General features: G+C 37.8%; 1 protein-coding gene across 1 annotated transcript; it reads right to left on the bottom strand.

Moving 5' to 3' along the window:
- Window positions 1-14,661: 14,661 nt before the first annotated feature.
- Window positions 14,662-20,205, bottom strand: prdm8b (PR domain containing 8b). The gene is made up of 4 exons (XM_023266030.3): window positions 20,064-20,205; window positions 17,687-17,911; window positions 16,721-16,952; window positions 14,662-16,573 (listed from the first exon to the last, which is right to left on the bottom strand). The coding sequence occupies exons 2-4, from the start codon at window positions 17,903-17,905 to the stop codon at window positions 15,315-15,317; spliced, it is 1,710 nt and encodes a 569-aa protein (XP_023121798.1). The 5' UTR covers window positions 17,906-17,911; window positions 20,064-20,205; the 3' UTR covers window positions 14,662-15,314.
- Window positions 20,206-20,894: the final 689 nt, after the last annotated feature.

Genomic DNA, 20,894 nt, shown 5'->3' with positions numbered 1-20,894 from the left:
GTGCATAGAATGTCAAAATAAATACTGGAAGGAAGGCAGCTGAACACCTTCACTTCTAACTGCAATCCTAAACGTGATGTCTTGAGAAAACCTGCACCCAAAAGTACAAGTATTAGTATTATAAAGTATATGTTAGTATTGTTTTTGTGTACATCTGCAATGGAACGTTAACAGCACTTATTCAATTTTAGTATAAAAAAGTATGAAAAAACTTGACTGTCATAGTTTTAGGTTTTTCTTGTAGCTCCTCAAATTATTTTTTACACAGATTACAGCATTTTTCTGGGTTGGTGAGTTTCAGGATCTTCAAAGAGAAACATACTGGTGGAAATAACTGAGTTTGTTGCATTTTTGACACAAAAATCTGCAAATTTATGTGTTCAGAATAAGACAGCAGAACAACATCCTGTCTTGCAGCAGTTCAAGATGCAACATCTTGAGAAAACCTGCACCCAAGAGTCCAAGTTAGCTTTTGGAGAACATGTTCCAGATGAAAGAGACCTTTCAGTGAACTAGAAATGTATTAATGATGGCTGCGTTGCTTTTGTTTATGCTTGTCCTAGAATATTTGCAGCACTTTGGAGAATTCTGGTTACTTTAAACTGTGCAATATACATAAACCTAATTTTGTCTTGGTTTTAGGTTCTTTTTGTAGCTCTTGTACACATATTTGGATAGCTTACAACACTTTTATAAATTGGCATGTTTCAGGATCTTCTAAGAGCAACATACTGGTAGAAATAACTGAGTTTAGAGCATTTTTGAGACATAAATCAGCAAATGTAAGTGTTCAGAACAACATGGCATATTAATATCAACCTGAAATGCAACATCTTGAGATAACCTGCACTCAATAGTCCAAGTAGTTGGACTTTTCAGCTTTTCATTTCAGCTTTTGGATTATATGTTCTGGTTTAAAGAGAGTTTTTAGTGAGCTAGAAGTGCATTAATGATGGCTGCTTTGTTTTTTTCCAAGAATATTTGCAGCACTATGGTCAATTCTGTTTGCTTTAAACCATGCTATATAAATAAACCTAATTTTGTCATGTTCATTTCACAGCTTCCAACATTTTTTGAGATTTTCATGTGTCAGGATCTTCTACCAACAACATACTGGTTAAAATACTCCAGTTCAGAGCTTTTTTTTGGATTGAAATCCTCAAATTTAAGTTTATCAAACAAGGCAGCAGAACAACATCTTACTGCAATTCTACATGCAACATCTTAAGAAAACCTTCACTCTGTAAAGCTCTTCTGTGACATTATGCAGGTTTTCCTAGTTTCATACTCGTGTACAAACCCAACTGGTTCCAGCATCTGCTTGTCCTGCACGTTCGGGTCAGAATTAATGAGCTGTGCCTCAGATCCTTGTATATTATTTTGGTGCTCGAATTCCTTGAGCACGCTCAGTTTGTGTGTACATAATCTTTAGCCACTTAATATTTTAAGACGGTTCATCGGGACTTTTTCCAGCGGCGGCTTCTGGTGCTGCTGAAGAGGTCGGCCAAGTTCCTCTCATACTCGTCAGCCCAGTTCAGATATGATTTACGGTGTTTATACGAATGCTTTGCACAAGAACGAAGACTTGCAAATAAATCACTGCCAGCTGATTGTATTGACTTGTAGCAACGTTACGTCAGAAGTGCCACTGAATCCACAAACATGCAGCAGTTCGGCCCCGTTGGCACTTCCCACAATCATGGTAGCCTCCTGGAAACCTCGACGACGTGACCGACATTCGCCACCGATGACCTTTTTGAGTTACTTTCCCCGAACTTTCCCTTTTTGGAAGTTCGAGGCTCAGAAACGCAGCTCTGAGTAGGTAAAGCTTAGGAGAAACAAGAGTCACGGGGGAATTAAAAGTGCATTTGAAGCCTGAGCTCTGAACTTCACACTAAGACAATGAACAAAGCGCTCTGATGGTAATTAGCAGGACAGGAACGCTGCTGCTGCTTGTTTGTCTCCTGGTGAAACCACAAAGCAGCACCTGTTGGCTTGTTACAGACAGACCACCTGTCAGCAGGAGGACGACCCTGAGTGGCTGAGTTTATTTAGAGAAGATACGAGCCTTTACTGGGAGATCACGTGAAGGGTAACAATAAAACAAAATCTGTAGAAGGAGCTGCTTCTGTCAGGAGAAAACACTGGTTTTAAGTTTCAAGAATTAAGAAAGTCAGATTTACTTAGAGTTTAAATGACCTCATGAGTTTTTAAAAAAGGCATGAAGAAATTTTTTGTCTTGCAAGTTACAGTTGATGAAGTGTTCTTTTTGCTTAAAGTTTGTGTAATCCTCGAACGTAATCCTTTGGAAATGGGAAAATCTAATTTTTTGCCCCAAGCTGGTCACCATTCTGGTTTAGCTCAGCCTTCATTCAAATGAGGAGATTAGAAACAGAGTGGTCCAAGCCACAACCCAAATATAGCATTACAGTAGCGCTTTGAGTGTTAGACCATTCTTGAAAACACAAAACTTTGAACCCATTTTTCTCAACTACAGAAAGCGGGTCAAACCTCTGCTTCCTTCAAATTATGATTGTTATTGTTACTCTATGGGTAGTCTTGCTTAGTCGGCTCATTCTACAGTAGAGAATGGTCTGACTGCACCTCATTATTATTCTGCTACAGAATAAAAATGCTCTAGCTTCTTCGTATTTTGTCAACTCAATAACATTTGTCTTGGGTGAAGCTAAGTGAAGGTTGTGCCTTTGGTGTTCTGTCAAAATAGTAATAGTAGAATTGTTGTCTTGGTGGAACATTTGCATGCAGGGAGGGGAGCCTTTTTATCAAAATGGAAAATTTACTGGGGAAAAATGGCATTGCTTTCTTAATGCGCCATCCAAATCCTCTGCAGAACTTTACAGTTTCATTGTGTGTGTTGCTGCCCAAGAGTTGCTTCCTGTAACTAAGCTGGTTTTGAAAATGCTAATGCACAGATTGGAGAAGAAGAGTCTGAAATAAGCAGCTAATGACTGACTTATATCTACATCCTACTGCCAGTGAATCAGACTATTCTATGGATCATGCTATCTTTGCTTTCTTCACCTTCACTGTAGAGATTCAAGGAAATAGGGACTTAATCGAACACTTTGTGAATGGCATTTAGTGGGGACGTTAGCATTAGCTCTCTGCAGCTTTCCAAACAATCTTAAAATTGACTTTTCTTGTAATTTACATGAATCATTGTGAATATTTGTTTTCAGTCAGAAAATTGTTTAATGATAGAAGTTGAACTAGTGACTAGTTAGCTAGTTATTTAGCCAATTTATACTGTCATATTTAAAAGGAAAATGGTCATAAATTACAGAATTAGTATTGATTTTACTCAGCAAACTTGTGCAAGTGCAACAGGAGTTCTACAAAGATTTACAGATTTTTAAAAAAAGCAACTTTCTTCAAGAAATTCTGCTCAGGTATAGGTCATTGTTCACCTCTCCAGATACAACAGAAACACCAAAAACACATCGCAAAGTTGTTTATGCTTCTATTTTTATGTCTGGAAGTTGATTTAGTTGTATATAAAGAAGGCAAAATCTTTGTTGGATGCCAAAGTGTGAGGATGTGGCTACTTCCTGGAGGCAGAACAGTGTAGATCCACTCATTTATTTTTGGTCAGAAGTAGTAAAAGATTGCAAGACGTTGGTTCTGCAGTAGATTCACATATTAACTCTTGTTCAAGTTGGACTAAAGTTTCTAGAACTTGAAGATTTATTTTGAGAAGAATCACTTTTCCAAAATGGAGCCAAGTGCAACAGGAGTTCTACAAAGATTTACAGAGGAAAAAAAGCAACTTTCTTCAAGAACGTCTGTGCAGGTTTGATCTTTGTTCACCTCTCCTGAAACAACAGAAACAGATCCTCCGGTCAAAGGTTTACAAAGACTCTTCTCCTCTTTGTTCTGCTCATGATGGAACATCCATTTTTTCCCAGCGAGAAAATCCCTCCTGAATATATTTACACATCAGACGTAGATCTTTTACCTTTAAGTGGTCCCTGGGTGGCTGCTGGACGGAGGACACCAGATAAATCTGCTCTGTTTTTCCTCACAGGAAGCAGTCGCACTGATCTTCTCTAATCCATTATCCACCTCTTGCATCTGGGCCACCCCCAGGCCGCCATACGTCTTCATTTGGACCTTTCACTGGGTCCCATCGCACACTTGAACCCTCGGCGTGGTGCAGCAGCGCTCACACACTAAACAAAGGCCTGACAGTCCAAGATTAACACATGTCCTCATACGGCCTCTTCGTTTTGCTTTTATCTTGATTAACTCCTGATTTCCAACCAGAAGAAAACACTCTTTCATCAGTGAGTTTACGTTTTAAAATGCTACTTTTCAACGTCTTTCGGCTTCAGGTTCGCATCACGTCTCTTTGGACTTCAGGCAGGTTGGGTTTGTTTTACTGTTGCGAAGCTGCAGAAGGGAGCTCACATTTTCAAACAATCAACTAAGAAGAAGAAATAAAATCGACTGTTAGGTGACCTTAAGGTCTTCTGCATGCTTATTTCCTGTTCCAAGTAGTTTTCTCCAGGAAAAATGTGGTCTGACTGGGTTGATTCAGCGCTTTTGCTGTCTAGTTTGAGCAACATGCAAGGTTTTATGGTGTGACAGTTGTTGAAAGCACAACCTGTTACATTAATACACAAAAAGTTTGGGATTTTTGCTACAGAGCAGAGATTTGGGGTTACATAGGGGTGCAGTGTTGCATCACAGCAAGACGTTTTGGGTTTCAACCTGTTGGGTTTGCATATTCTTTTTATTTTGTCTAACTTCCTCCTGCACTAAGTTGGTTGTAGCGATGAGTGTACATGGTTTTCTGTTTCTTTGTGTTAGATCCATGATGGACTGCTTGTTTCCCACCTTCTGCCTGTTGTCCAGAACCCTCATAACCCCTATAGAAGGTACTGTAGGTAGGTTATATGTTCAATTTTATGAGCAAAACACTGAGCAAAAACTATTTAAACTCATGCCAGTGTCACTAAAAAGTTTATTTTATGGGATAATTATGAGGTTACAGCTACATATGTCCTCTGAGGTAAATTTGTTAAAGGAGGACTCATGTTGCAGCTTTTTTAAGTTCATATTTTGCTTTATGCCCAAACTACAGTGACTCTGGGGTAGTATATAGTAGTCTATAGTGTGTATACTGATTTATTTTCTCATATTAACTCACTGTAGCTGCCAATTTTAACTTTTTTACTCTTTAGGGACACTTTTGCAGTACTTTTTCTTCTACTTTACCAATTTTCTCAGCTGTATTTGACAATTTCTGTCAAAATGTGTTCAGTTTCATGCCTTTAAACTGCCCAGTAGTGACAAAACATTGAGAAAAAATACATTTGCACTCATGCTAATTTTATTAAAAACTGTTTGTCCATGTGATTTGGAGTTCCCATTGTAAACTTTGCTCTTCAAGGACAATTTTGCGGTACTTTTTCTTCTACTTTACAAATTTTCTTGGCTGTATTTGACAATTTCAAACATATTTTACACTTAAAATGTAGATTATTTGTTAAATTTTACACAGAATAACACTTTAAATTGCTCAGTAGCTGCCAATTTACACTTTTTTACCCTTTAGAGACAATTTCTTCTTCTGTTTTACCAGTTTTCTCTACTCTATTGGACAATTTTTGACGAATTTTACACTTAAAATATAGATTTTTTATTCAATTTTGTACAGAAAAACACTTTAAACTGCCCAGTAGTTCAAAACACTGAGAAAACATACAGTTAAACTCTTGCCAGTGTCATTAAAAACCTTATATTATGGGCTAATTTTGAGGTTACAGCTACATATGTCCTTCTCTGGGGGAAATTTGTTTAGGGAGGACTCATGTTGCAGCTTCATTTCATTTCTCTGACACTGACGGAGCCGTGAGTTTAAAGTAGACGGTTGTAAATAAGCAACAGTTCAGTTTTAGTCCGGAAAGACGGCGGGCACACGACCGTCCAACTCTCCACCCGAGCCGTCAGCACTCGGCTCATTACTGATAAAGCTGGGTTGACTTTCAGGCCTAGTGGTGCTGGAGGAGGGGGGACAACATGCCGACGTGGCCTCCAAGAAAACCGTCGACCGTTATGGAGATGTACTTCAAACGCTGGGAGCAGGAGGGGCTCGGCAGCAGAATGTCAAACAAAGTAATACGACCACGTTCAGATGTGCAGCAGCACGAAGCCTCGGTCGCTTCATCATGATGTCAAACAGCAAGCAGCCGGTTTAAAATACACACAGAACCGCTGCTGGAAGAAAACACCCAAATAATACGCTAGAAATGACATGTCTGACCACAAAAATGCACCTTTTAATTAATTTATTGAGCTTTTATTGATAGATTTAGTCCAAATTAGCCGAACTACACAAGGGAACTTTTAAAAATTTCAGTTTTACCTTAAAATACATAATAAAAACATCAATATAGAACACAATCTTATATGTAAAATGAGACAGTTTCTTAAGACAAGTTCAAGTTTCAACATGAATGTGGAGTTTTTTTGTGTTATTATCTGATATGAGCAAACATGCATTTGTTGTATTTTTTTTTGTTGAATCTGTAAGTGAGGTTTAAATGAATTTGCTTAAATGCTCCACGTCATAAACTTTAATATTCTGCATGTTCAGTTTAATCTTTACAAATTAACATTTTTTAACTGTAATTTTTAAACAAATTGCTGTTATTTTACAGATTTTCACAGTTTGTTATGCTAAATAACAAGTAATACCTAGTAAAATTACAGAAAAAAAATTAATTTCTAAATTAACTGGATGAAAAACAAGTCACAACTGTAATTAACGTCCACATCAAAAATTAGTATTTTTATAAATAATAATTTCGGGGGGTTTTGTAATATATGGCCATAAAGTATTTACTGTATTTAAATTAGCAACAAAACACTATTTTACAGATATTTGTTGTATATTAAGGACTGAAAAAGTACCATTTTATAGATTGTCCCAAATTTAATAATTTTTTAATATCTTGTGAAATTAAAAAAAATTCAAAAAAATATTTTAAAAAATCTGGCCAAAACTGTAAATAATGTTCACATCAAAAATCTATATTTTTACAAATAATGGTTTGTTTTTTTTGTGTGTGATCATAAAACGATGTTTTTTACTGTATTTAAATTAGCCAAAAAAATTACAGATATTTGCTGTGATTTTAAAGAAAAAATGTACATTAAGGACTGAAAAAATACCAATTTTAAACAATTATTTTACAGATTTTCGCAAGTTTTTAATATCTTGTAAAATCAAAGGAAAAACAGTGTTTTCATATTTTTAAAAAAATTTTTAATCTAAAACTTCGCTGTAAAAAACAACCTTTTTTACTCTAATTTTAAACAAATTACTATTATTTGCAGGTTTTCGCAGTTTTGCTAAATTGCAGGTAATGCCTAGTAAAATTACAGAAAAAAACATTAATATATAAATGAAGTGTTTGAGGAACAGGCCAAAACTGTAAATAATGTCCACATCAAAACATTATAATTTTACAAATAAATTATTTTTTGTTTTTGCAATGTGTGGCCATAAAACGATGCTATTTTTTCTGTATTTAAATTAGCAAAAAAATCACTATTTTACAAATATTTGCTGATATTTGACAGAAATATTTGTACAATAAGGAATATAAAATGACCATTTAACAGTTATTTTACAGATTTTTCCAAATTTGATAAATTACTGACAGTATATTGTAAAATCAAAGAAAACATAGTATTTAAAAACAAAAAAAGAAGAAGAAGAAGAAGAAAGAAACTACCCAAAACTGTAAATAATTTCCACATCAAAATCTTATTTTTCAAAGTTGGACTGTAAAATAACACTTTTTTTTCTGTATTTAGATCATAAAGAGCTGATCATTATTTTACAGAACTTTACTGTTATTTGACTGAAAAATAGTTCTGTTTTTGTTTTTTACTGTTATTTTATTGGTTTTGTTAAACTACAGAGATCTAGTAAAATCACAGACAAAAAACTACTAATTTAGATGATAACTGTAAAAAAAGAAAAAAGAAAAAAAAGAAAAAAAGAAAAAGGTCAAAGCTGAAAATGTCACCATCAAAAATCTGTATCTTTACAGATGTTTTTTTTTTTTTTTTTTTTTACCATGTGGACATGAAATTACACTGTTTTACAATATTTAAATCATATTTAGCAAGGATTTTTTAAAAAAATGTCTGACCGTAAAATTGCACCGTTTTAAAGTATTTAAATCATATTTATTATTTATGCTTTTGTTTGTTTGTTTTTGAAGATGTAACCCTAAAATTACACAGCTTTACAATATTTAAATCATATTTTTTGTGGATTTTTTTTAAAAAAATGTGTGACCATAAAATTACACACCATTTATATCATATTTACGTGGAAGCTCCTTTTTATTGTGTACTTTCAGGCACCTTGCTGCCTGATTTTCACCATATTTGAATGGAACTTTTAGTTTTCTACAGTGTAGAATCCACTAACTGTTTCCCTGCAGCTTTTCTTTTCTTCAGACACCAAACGAGGCTGTTAAAGTTCAGATCAGTGCTGCTCACTATAACCTGATCCAGGGTTTACTCGGGGCCGGCTCCTCCTGCTGCCGACTGATTAGGACTTCGCTGTCACGTCATTATTTTTTGAGGATCTAAATATACTCAAACAGCAGCAGCATCTCTTGGCCACTATTTCTGACCCACAATGTGCTCGATCTGAGGGCCGCTGACAGGGACAAATTTACACATCAGGTCCCTGTGAGAGGATCCACAGCGTCCAACATGCCTCTCCCAGACTCTACCTGTCTTCAGGACCCGTCTACGTCCTGGATTCCTCACATCGTGCTGAAGGTGAACACTCGGAGGTCGGGTTCCACCTGTTTCCTTGGCTATATACAGTCCAGTTCACACAGCTGCAGCCTCGACTAAAACCACCACAGTTTAATGCAAAAGGCCTCAAGTCAACTATTTTTTATAAATAACTAAAGAAATCCTAAAGAAAACAGCAAACTCTAACCTGGTTCAACCAATAAAAACACATTTCTCTTCATTTTCTGGGATTTATGCAGTAAAATATGCATAAATGTGAAAAATTACAGCCGTTATTGATTCTTATGACTATGTAGCACACAAATTCTGTATCACTCATTGTTTTCTGCAATGTGTGACCATAAAACGATGCTGTTTTTTTGTTTTTTTTTACTGTATTTTAATTAGCAAAAAAACTCATTATTTTACAGATACATGTTTTTTTGTTTGTTTGTTTTTTCATTAATTTAAATACAGTGGGGGGAAAAAATTGTGAAATTTTTAAGGCTAAACATTGTAAAAGACCAGATTATTATTTGTTAAAATACAGATTTGTGTTTTTGACATTAATTGTAATTTTTACCTTTAAAAAATAAAAAAATAAAAAGAAATTAACATGTAAATTACTACTTTTTTCCTGTGATTTAACTAGATATTATTTGTAATTTAACAAAACAGGGAAAATCTGTTAAAAAAACAGTTGTAGAAACATTTTTTACATTTTAATATACAGAATTTTCAATAACAGAAAATTTCTGTAATATAATAATTTTCTTTGCTGATTTAAATACAGCTAATAAATACATACATATGTACACACACACACACACACACACACACACACACACATATATATATATATGTGTGTGTGATTTTACTTTATATTTGTAATTTAACAAAACAAGAAATTATTCAGAAATAAAAATAAATATTTTTTTCAGTTTTTACAGTGTATTTGATGCCACTTTTTACTTTATGCAAACAGGAAATACTTCCATTAGGTTCTAGTTCTAGATCTTAGATGGTTATTTATGGTATATATCTGCAATTTACAGCAGATTTTATACATTTTCAAATCAGGAAATGTCATTTCCACATTACAGTGGATTACAGTTACAGTATATTATTAGAAAGTGTAAAGTATTCAACTTCAAACTCCATGTTCTACTGTAGAGTTTGTAATCAATTGTACAATTATTACTATTTACTGTAAAAATATGGTAAAATACAGGAGATTTTGCTGCATTCTGAGCATCTTTAACCCTCGTGTCGTCCTGCAGGTCAAAATTGACCCGTTTTAAAGTTTGAAAATGTGGGGAAAAAAATAAATTTCACAGTGAAACTTCTGATGTCCACATTTTCAAAATTTTTGGGAAAATTTCAAACATTTTTTGGTGGGAAAAAAAAGAAATGTTCAAAATGTTTTTTAAGAACATTCACAAAAAAATCAACCAAAATCCAGCAAATTTCGCTGGACTTTGGTTGATTTTTTTGTGAATGTTCTTAAGAGAATATTAGACATTTTTACTGATATATATGTAATCACTTTAGATATTTTTAGGATTTTTTGGAAGATTTTTCCTCATTTTTTGAAAATATTTAAAAGAATTTTCCTGCCAAATTTGGGGGATGTTTTTAAAAAATAAAACTTTTAAGGGAAACTTTTAAGGAATTATTGGAATTTTCTTCCTGAAGGTTTTGCAAATTTTCTGAAATTTGGGGAATTTTGTTGCAGAATTTTTGGATTTTTTCAGACAAGGAAACAATTTTTTTTGGTGCCCGTAAACGAAGACAACAGGAGGTTTAAGCATCAAAAACAAATATTTTCTCTATTTTTTCTCCGTTTCCGTGAGCAGACGTCTTCTGTCAGCTCCTATCTGGTGTCCACTCAGTTTCCAGAGTGTGTTTGGACCTCAGATAAAGTATCAGAGCTGCTGAGGTGATTCTTGAGCTCAAACCAAAAACCTAAAAAAGATCTGTAGCTGGCGTCCAGACGAAGCTCCTCTACCTGCTTCCTGCTCGGCTGAAGCAGCTGAGATGTAGAAATGCTGCTGGACCGGGTGGAAGTGAAGCTCAGAGCCCATAAACTGTCCCTGAGCCGCTGAGTGACGCCGTGACAAATGTGTCGGCTGCACAAAAGGGACGATGACACCAGCAGCGAGGCATGAGGAGGGCAACCGAATATCAGCCCAGGGTCTGTGGATCGCCGGCATGGGAGGTGTGTTGATGTGAGACCAGATCTGCTGTAATTTATCATCCTCTCAGGCCTGCTTCATGTGGCTTCTGTCTCCTGCTGCAACGTCTCACCACGTCCTCGCCGCCTTCTGCAACAAGTTAAAGGCATCCGTGCAGCCAGACGCCAGAAAAAGACGCAGTTTGGCCTTTTAACCTCTAAAATATAGACATAAATATGCAGATTTGTTGCAAAATCAGTCATCAAAGGTGAGTAAAATGCACTTAAATCTGAGTAATAATGTCAGTTTTAGTAGCAATATTAGTTTTCTCAGTAGTTTGTGCAGTATCAGTTTCAGTGTCGGGTGCAATATTTCATTTTTCAGCTCTTAAATGTGTTCATTATTCCATTAATTATTCTTTTATACCCCTTTTTTGGACATCTGACCTAATGTAAGAACCCAATAATCTTAGAAAAGTCTGAGTACGAACACTTTTTCATACTACTTTCATCTGAGGTCATTTCATGTTACAGTTTCGTGTGCAATATTTCATTTTTCAGGTCCTAAATGTCTTGATTATTCCTTTAAACCTGGGTTTGTTTGCCTTCATTTGACATCTGACCTCATTTTAACATTCTAATAATCTTTAAAAAGTCTAAATACAAGTGCTTTTGTATATTATTTGCATCTAGGGAGTCACCGAACTGATGCAACTATGCAGTATTTTGAGATTAAACGTCTATAATTGCTATTCCTGTTGCAATTTCATGTGCAATTTAGATTTTCAGGTCCTAAATGTCTTGATTATCCCTTTAAAACTGTGTTTTTCTACCTTTTTTGGACATTTGATTCCATTTTAAGATCCTAATAATCTTTAAAAAGTCTAAATATGAGTTCTTTTTCATGTAATTCTCATCTGAGGAATGCAGAAAACATGCAGTATTTTTGAAATTAAACATCTACAGTTGTTATTTCATGTGCAGTATTTAGGTTTCTCAGCTCATAAATATCTTGATTATTGTTTTAAACTGGGGTTTTTCTACCTTTTTTGGACGTTTGACCTCATTTTAACATCCTAATAATCTTTAAATATTCTAAATATGAATACTTTTGCAGATTTTTTTCATATGAGGATGCAACAATGCAGTATTTATTTTAGATTAAACATCTACAGTTGTTATTCCATGCTTTGTTACATTTTCAGGTGTAATAATTCATTTTTATGTTTAAACTATTTCAGACTCATTGCCAGTATTACTTCTTATTGTTCCGTTCTAGTCTGATTCTAGCTTTACTTACTTTCATTTTAAGTAAAATGTTGTTTTTGTATTTGACTCCACATTTATTCTCAAGTTTGGTAATTTAGTGTTGCTTTTACAGAATGTCTTTAGGTCAGGGGACAGTTTATAATCAAATTATTTATCATATATAATGAATACACATTAAAATGCTCTAAACTCTATTAAAAATTATTACAGGAATTCTTTAAACAAATTATTTATTTTCATTGTTAATCAGAAAATGTTTCCCTACATAGAGAAACACAAGAGTCTCTGAAAAACTTCATCAGTTTTAATTATTTACACTTTTGCACCTCAAAAATCAACTTTTACTGAAATTATGTTCAGCCAACAGCCAGGAATGAACTTTTCCTCTACAAATTTAATCAAATACCTTCGTAGAATTGATTCCTCACAAAAATTAAGTTGCTCCAAGTTGTACTTCCGTAATATTTCAAAGGAATCTTGAGGTATTATGCACTTAATTACCATAATTTTGAACACAAGAGTTTAAGCTGATGTTCAGTTAAGGCAGTTTTTCAGTGCTTTTTAGTTTTTCGTGTAGTGGTAAATATAAAAAAGTAAGTTGTCTCGACCTCAAGGTGAAGAAAAACTAGTTATCAAGCCGATTTCATGCTGTTACCTCAGCTTGAATTTAGTTTTTAACCAACTAATACTGAAATTTGAGTCTATATTACACACAGTACATACTATGTCAACAACACACATCAAAATTACATTTCTTTTACCTTAAAGGTCTATAGAAAATCAGCAAAAATAGGGTTTTTTAAATATTATTTTGTAGAAAGAATTACAATACCCATGATCATCAGCTGCAGATGTGAGAACAGAGCCAGAAATTTTCACATCTGTGCACTCAGTTCTAATCAGAATCCACTAAAGAGGCTCCTGTTCTGCTAATTTATTAATATTTTAGAATTTGTTTAAACATTTATTTGTATTTTAGTGCCTGTAGAGGTTGTAAATTGGTATGAATTAACTGTTTGCATGAACCAAATGATGATTCTGATGCCTCACTAAAGGAAAATTTGTACACATTTATATATTATTTATACACTGAAGTCTGTTTTTGTGTGTTATTTTTGGCTGTTTATTCAAATAGACCTCAGAAAAACTCAGCGAGCTTTTATTTAAATGTGTTGCAGTTCCGATGCTGACCGCTTGATGGCGCCCTTGAATCATTTTCCACGTTTCCTGTCCGGTTTCTGTCCTGAAACGTTCCTGACTCGGTATTAATTTATCTGTTTCTAATATATCTACATGTACAGTCATGCAGTTATGAGTAAATATTGATTATTGATTAGGAGATGAATCCATGTTTTGATCAGTGTTTTTGATGTTTACACACAAACTGACTGTTTCATTTCAACACATTCAGGTCACAGATTTAATGTGTTTTAATGTTTTCCAGCTCAGACGGTTCTCTGTCCTCACTGCGAGTTGTTCAGGTATTTATTTATTTACTTATTAAAAAATAGAAATAAATATCTTTCCAACCAGCTGGCTTCTCTGTAGCCGCACCAACAGCTTTCCTGCGTGAAATCAACACCTCTGAGTGTTTTCCTGCGAATTAAAACTCATTTATTATGTTTATTATAATTACATCCGCGATGCCGACGCGTAATATTAATAATAATATTAAAAGAAAACCAACATTTATGCGTCATGAAGAGAAGCCGACAGTCGTTTCTGCGTTTTCTGCACCGAAATGAAAAATTCGGATCAAATGATCAATTAAATATTCGTCTTTTTTGAAACTTGTCCGATAAATACAGGAGCGAATTTTGGTTATTAAATGTAAAACTGCGTGAAATAAACTGAATTTGCACGCAGAGAAAGTTGTTTTTTTTTTTTTCGTAATAGTCAAATTTAAGCGACCATTTAGAAAAAAATAAATGAAAAGTCAGCGTCAGGAATTAATCCGCTTAAATTTAAATTAAGTCTGTCTCAGTAATCATAATAATCATAATAATAATAATAAATGGTAACCGTCAAAGTGTGTGCTCTATTTTGAAAATAGAACACAGCAGGATGCAATCCATAGTAACTAGAATAATTGAATAATATAAGAAATTATCTAATAAAATACAATTTTCATGTATTATTTCTTGGGAATGGAGGCATATACACAATGTGAATACTGTATTTTTATACTGTATTATACATAAGAAAGTGCAGATAAAATCTATACTTAATAATAATTAGGTAGGCTGGAATATAAATCAGATATTTGGGTTTTGTGCCCCTTAATAATGATGATAAGTAATAATAATTACAAAAAAATTCAGATCCTCTTTCCTCGATGCAAAATGCACAACAATAGTTTCTGTAATTTTTATTATTATTTTTTTATATTTCTGTTGCAAAAAAAATAAAAAAGAAGTCCAGGAAGGCCACAGTTGAAAATAAAGCTATTTTATTGTCAATGCATTCAACATGATTAGATAAACTATCAAGTAGTAAATTTCCGCAAAAGGAAGAAACACTGAAACTATTCCCCACTGACACAAAATATTACACTTTGTATTTCAAATTAAACAAATTATGTACACCGTAATGTATAGACTGCATCTTAAATCAATATTATTTCATATTACATGCACTCTGAAATATAGTCTGACATAATATCCCCCAAATTTGTGTCCGTGTTCACCGTAGACATGAGAAAAACTTGCCTTGCCGCGTTGTAAACCATGACGTGTGACTACATTTTTGTAATTCTTCTCTATATTTGTATTTATATGATATAAAATACAACTTACTGTACATTTACACATATTTAAATCTTCCCTTATTCTCAAACTTTTTAAGTGCTTCAATAAATAGATTCGTTTTCGAAGTCAAAACGCATTTTGCATACACCCAAAAACGTGACATTTTGTACAGGGGGGAGAAAACAGACTGAGAAAAAAGGAATTCAGTAGTCCAAAGTGAAAACAAGTGCAAGGGGGTGTTTTAGTGTTTTTAAGTGGCCGATCTCCGGTGGGAGTGTTTAAATCCAGGCAAAAAACCTCCTTAAATTCGAGTCCTTCCAGTGTGGAGTTAGTACGAGTCAGTTATGGGAGGTCATGTGACGTGACAGGTGATGCCGCTCCCGGAAGGACTCGTTGCATATGGGGCACTTGAGTTTCTCCTCGCGCCGCCGCTTGACCAGAGGCTCCATGGCGTACTCCTTTTTGTGGTGGGACCGCATGTGGTAAACCAAGTCCGAGGTCATGCGGAAGGAGGCGTTGCACTTGGCGCACCAGTTCTGAGCCGGCAGACACAGCGAGGTGAAGGAGGGCGGCAGCAGGGTGAGCGCCGACGGCATCTGGAGCTGGATGGGCCCCGAGCTCTTGGGCCAGAAGGCGGTGGCGTAGACGAAGGGGTTCTGCTTGGCCATGCCGCCCGGCACCGGGCAGTTGGCGCCCAGCTCGGCGCCCTGCAGCTTGGCGGCGAGGTGGTCGGCCTGGTAGAGTCTGTTGGAGGAGATGGTGTCGCCCACGGCCGGGTGGCAGTCCAGCAGCTTGGGCGGCATCACCAGCGGCGACACCTGGGAGAAGGAGCGTGACGGCTGGCTGAAGGCGCTCTTCCTCTCGCCGCCACCGCCGCTACCCTGCTGGCCCACAGAGGTGAAGGCGCTGCCCATAGGCGAGGTCTGTGGCGGCTGGGTCTCCGACAGAACCTGCCGGATGTTCAGGTGCTTCTCCGACGGGTTGCTGCTCGGGCGGCCTCCGTCTTTGTTCTCGGAGTTGGAACTGTGGAGGTTTTTGCTGCCGCCGTGGTGTTTGAGGTTCTGGCTCGACTTTTTGACCTCGGTGAAGGCGCTGCGTTTGGCCTCACCATGTTCCGTGGAGCCCGGTGGCGAGAAGGACCGGTGGTTCTCCTCCAGGCCGTACACTCCCCGGTAGTTCTGCGCCGATGTCGCGAGCTCGTCTTTCGACTTGGACTGCAGGAGGCTCGGTGCTCGGCACTCTCTGTCCTCTATCTCTGAGAACTTCCTCTTCCCTGAGCTCTCGCTGCAGATCTCGGCCTCCTTGTCGCTGGGCGGACTGGTCCGGTTGTTCTCTAGGTCCCGGGCGAGGTTGTGAAAGTCCGTGGCGGGTTTGTTGGTGTCCTGAGGACTGCTGAAGCCTTCGGAGCGGCCCAGCTTGGGGCTGGTCCTGGTCGGGGTGGTGTTCGGTCGCTCTGTGCTGCTCTCTTTGCTCGGCTCGTCGTCGGCGCCAGTGATGCCCTGCAGTCTTTTGGTGCAACGAAACCGGAGGTGGGCCAGGAAGGGGAACTCGAACTGGAACCGCTGGCTGCAGTCTGGACAGGAATGGTGGGACGAACCTGAGGAGGAGAAACCAAAAACCAACTCAGAATACCTTGCTAAAGGGCGTTGTCTAAGAATACCACAAAAATCTTGTGTTTTTCATGAATTCTGCAATAAATTTGAGTTCAGGGTTCTTCCCGGTTTGTCCAGAAGTGCGGTCTTACCTTTGCTCTTGGTCGGCGCTCTGCTGGAGCTGAGCAGCAGCAGGTCGACGAGGTCTTTTCCGTACCAAACCAACAGCTCCTCGTCCTTCTCGATGCGACGCAGCGAGCGGTAGAAGAGCTGGCCGTTCTTCACATAGGCCTCCAGGTTCTGCTCCTCCTTGTCCCGGGCCGACTGGACCAGCCGGAGCCACATCAGGCCCTCCGAGGTGCTGTTGGCCGCTGACGTGTCCACCTGCAGGACGTACAAATGCACAATTACAGTCAATACATCTGGTCAAAACGCACACAAAACATGACCTTCTGTACAAGAGAGAAAACAGACCAAATGAAGGAATTCGTAGTCCGAAGTTAAAGAAGTGTTTTTGTGTTTTTAAGTGGCTGAATTTCAATTTAAAAGCAGAATTTCCAGGCTAATATTCTGCTTTAAAGTCTTATTTTGCAGGTGACAGAAATAAAAATGCTGCAAAAGGAGGTGAAAAGCATGCACCAAATCCCTGCAGAACAAATATGCATTCCAGAAAAAGGCAATAGGACATATTTAATGAGGGATCCAAAGCCAAATTCAAAATAAATACACTCTCACTCATTGCAATTGCAAGCATTTATTTTCTTTCCTGCAGAAATGACTAAAATAAATTGAAAGGGCTTAATAAAGGATTATTCAGCTTCATTAGGGGATTGCAGAAAGCTGCTAACATAATATTATTGAGGTTTTCCTTGTTATGCATGAGAATTTTTTTATTCTGTGCAAAAAAAAGGCAAGTAATTCTAAATTTGTGGTCATATGTTTGCAGCTGCACAGTCAGAAACGCACAGAAATGGTGTGTTTTCGGCCTTTTTGGATGCAAAATTTAGATTTAAAATGAAATATTACAAAGTGGATGCGTTTCAAAATGAAAAAGCACATGTAAGAGGGGATGAATTAAAGGAAATGTGTGATAAACGGTGAAAATAACGCGCTCTTACCCTGAAGATGTACGGTGCTGTGCGTTTGTCGGTGGATTTGAGCGCGATGAAGGCGATGCTGTCGTACAGCGACGTGTGGCTCAGCACGCAGGGCCCGAAGATGGCGTTTTCCGGGATGTCGCACGTCGTGTAGACGCTGGTGAAGATGTCGGTGAGACACTGCTGCACCGCTTTGGCGTCCCCATCCCACACCAACTTCTGAGAGCTGGACTCCTCCATTTCTCACTGCGGGAAGACGAAAAGAAAAAGGCGTAAAAACACTGCGCAAAGAACAAAAAAATCACCTCCAACACCGCTGGAAATAGAGGAAAATCAACCCTGCTGCACCCAAAGCGTAAAACTGAGCGTCTTTTCTGGCTTTTTGGGGATTTTTATGAACCAAAAATGAGCCATAAATTTGCGTAAACGTGCGTGTTTGGTTCCTGCTGCTGGAATAAATCTCCTCGGAGACAGATTGGAGAAAGCAGCTGTCAAGGGCGTCGTTTAGGGGCCCGATTCTTTTTTCCCCCCTGCTTTGAATTACTAATTAATCACTTTCAGCTTATTAATGGTAAAAAAATAAAAATTAAAAAAAAATCCCAATTTTGTAAATTATAAAACAACTAAAAAATAAAGAAAATCCCATCTGATCAAACACAGAGCAAATAATAATCCTAATTTATCCTATTAATAATATTATTAATACCTTATATGTTGTTAGAATTAATAATATAATATATAATACAATTATATTTATTATTATTAATATTATTAGCAGCAGTGGCAGTGTTAGGCTGAAATTATTAGAGCACTAAACGTGAAAAAATAATTTAAGTTTAATGAATTAACTTAATAAATGGTTTATTATGATGCAATCGGCCTGTCTGTTTTCATTAATATTATGGATATTTGTACGTTTGATAGTACTGATATTAATATTAGCATTTGTAGGCCTCTACGGGCGCCATTCAAAGCTGAATATTCCTATAATATTCCTGCACCATGCGTATTTTTTGCATTAATCTAAGTGTTTTATTGTTATTCTGAGTTCTTATTAATATTACGCATCTCCAAAATGAAGAATTTATGGGGTTTTGCGTAAAATTGTTTCCCAGATGCACTAAATGGTCTTTTTATTTTGTGCAACAACAACAAAAAAAAAAAAACAGAATAAAAAGCGTCTCTCAGTTGGAGCCGCTGCATGTCCAGAGCAGAGAGCATGTCCAATGGGTTTCAAGTGGAATGTCAATGTCAGTGATTCCATGTCAGCCAACCTTTCTCTCCTTCCTACAAGCGGCAGCGTATGTCGCCTCATTACCATAATCCACCACTTTCCCCTCTGAGACTGTAATTAAAGCAGCACGACCAGTTAATTATTTCTTTTCTCCCTTTTCTAACCTCTGAATGTGTGTGTTTAGGCGGCTCCCTCCTTCTCCTCCCCTCCCGGATCTGGCGTTAAATGCGCCGCAAAAGTGTGGCGCGGAGAAACCTGCACCTGATGCAGCTGTGGAGCCGTAAATTACGCACGATGGCACCGTGGAAAAACGGGAAATAAGAGGATCCAATGAGGAAAAAATGGAGTATAATTGCTTTATTTCCTATAAGGTGATTTAAGATAATTTAATTCTAACCTGCATTGAAAATATTTGTCACAATAAAGTGATAAAACACAACTCTAATGGGCCTAAAGCAGCGTTTTGCGCAATTTTAGCCACATTTTAATGCGTAATAGTGGATAAATTCTAACCAGATGCCCAAAAAAGTCACTTATTAATTCGAAAAGTCAAATATAATAAAGAAATCCAGAGTTCTGGCTATAAATTTGCGCACAATCAGGAAGCGACCCGGCTTTTGCGCATCTCCAAGTGATCAAATTCCGGACTAAAGAACTGCATCCTAACGGTGACTAATAGCGGGAGCAGATGAGCTGTTCGTTTCCGGTATCTGCTGTTGGTTTGTGGATGCACACACTCCAAAAAAGCGCCTTTTCTCTTTGATTTGCTGCGTAAAAATCTGATTTAATACAGGATTTTTGCAGCTTTTGCAGCTTTTGTAAATTTCATTTTATTTTTACGCACGGTGCCTCTCCAAAAGCGGCTCCCGACGCATCGCCTCCTGCACAAAAACCCACGCGGCCAGGCTTTTAAAAAGGTGTTCTGCACATTCACAAACCGGAGGACAGCGGCCGCCCTCCCGTTCGGAGCCGCTGCGGGCGGGAGGCTGAGCAGGAACCCATCTGCTGCAGCCGAGCCGCGCACTAAACTGTCCTAAATCAGCGCTCTGACCGGCCGGAGCATCTGCGTTTTGTTGTTTTGCTTTTACGCTTTTTTTTTTTTTTTTTTTTTTTGCACCTGCAGGACGCGCAACCAACTATCCAAACCACATCCCATAAACCTACCTTTCCGTCGATGAGGAGGAACAATAATCCACAAGCGACTTGACTTGAGAGCGACGCAGCGAATCAAAACCACCAATTTAAAAAAGGGGGGGAAAGAGAAAAGCCACCCGGAAAAGAAAGCGGACCGAGCTGGGGGTTGCTGATGCGGGAAGGTGACGGAAGATGGACGGGCTGATGCGCTCCCGGTGTTCGCCTCCGTTTGGTGATCAGTACATTTCCCCCCCGGTGAGCTGGAAGTGATGCTGCCGCCGCCGCTGCTGCCGCTGCTGCAGAGACTCAAGAGCGGGGTGGAGAGAGGCTGGCGGATAAAGGCAAGAACCGGAGAGAGAGAGAGACAGAGAGAGAGAGGCGTGCAGATGGGGCCCGGTGCTCTGGCTGACTGGCACACCGACACACACTTTTTGTTTGCGGCACATAATCTACCCAATGAGGCGTGTCACTCTCCGTCTCCTCCCTTTAACTCTTCACTGACCGACTGTCATTTGATGCGATTTATGGCGGCGAAGGAGGGGGATAAAGACCCCCACCATCCTCATCCCCCCCCCCCCCCCGCCCCCCCCCATTATTATTGTAATTCTAATCACAATAGTTGGTGGCTGTTGGAATAAAGTGACATTTAAGTGGGGGGGAAAACGCAGCTTTTTATATATTATTACAACAACTATTATCATTATTCGAACCTTAACTTGACTCTCAGTCTTCTTTATGCACACTCACACCATTACATCCTGATAATCTTTAACTTTTTTGTTCTTGGACATCCAGGACCTGAAGCCACCGGGCGCTCCTGCCTCCTCCACGCCGCCCGAGGAGCCTCTCAGAGCGGCCACA

This window comes from Amphiprion ocellaris, chromosome 6 (genome assembly GCF_022539595.1).
Source record: "Amphiprion ocellaris isolate individual 3 ecotype Okinawa chromosome 6, ASM2253959v1, whole genome shotgun sequence".
NCBI classification, from domain to species: domain Eukaryota; kingdom Metazoa; phylum Chordata; class Actinopteri; family Pomacentridae; genus Amphiprion; species Amphiprion ocellaris.
Note: the sequence above shows the minus strand (reverse complement) of the source record. Positions and strands in the feature narration are given on the sequence as shown.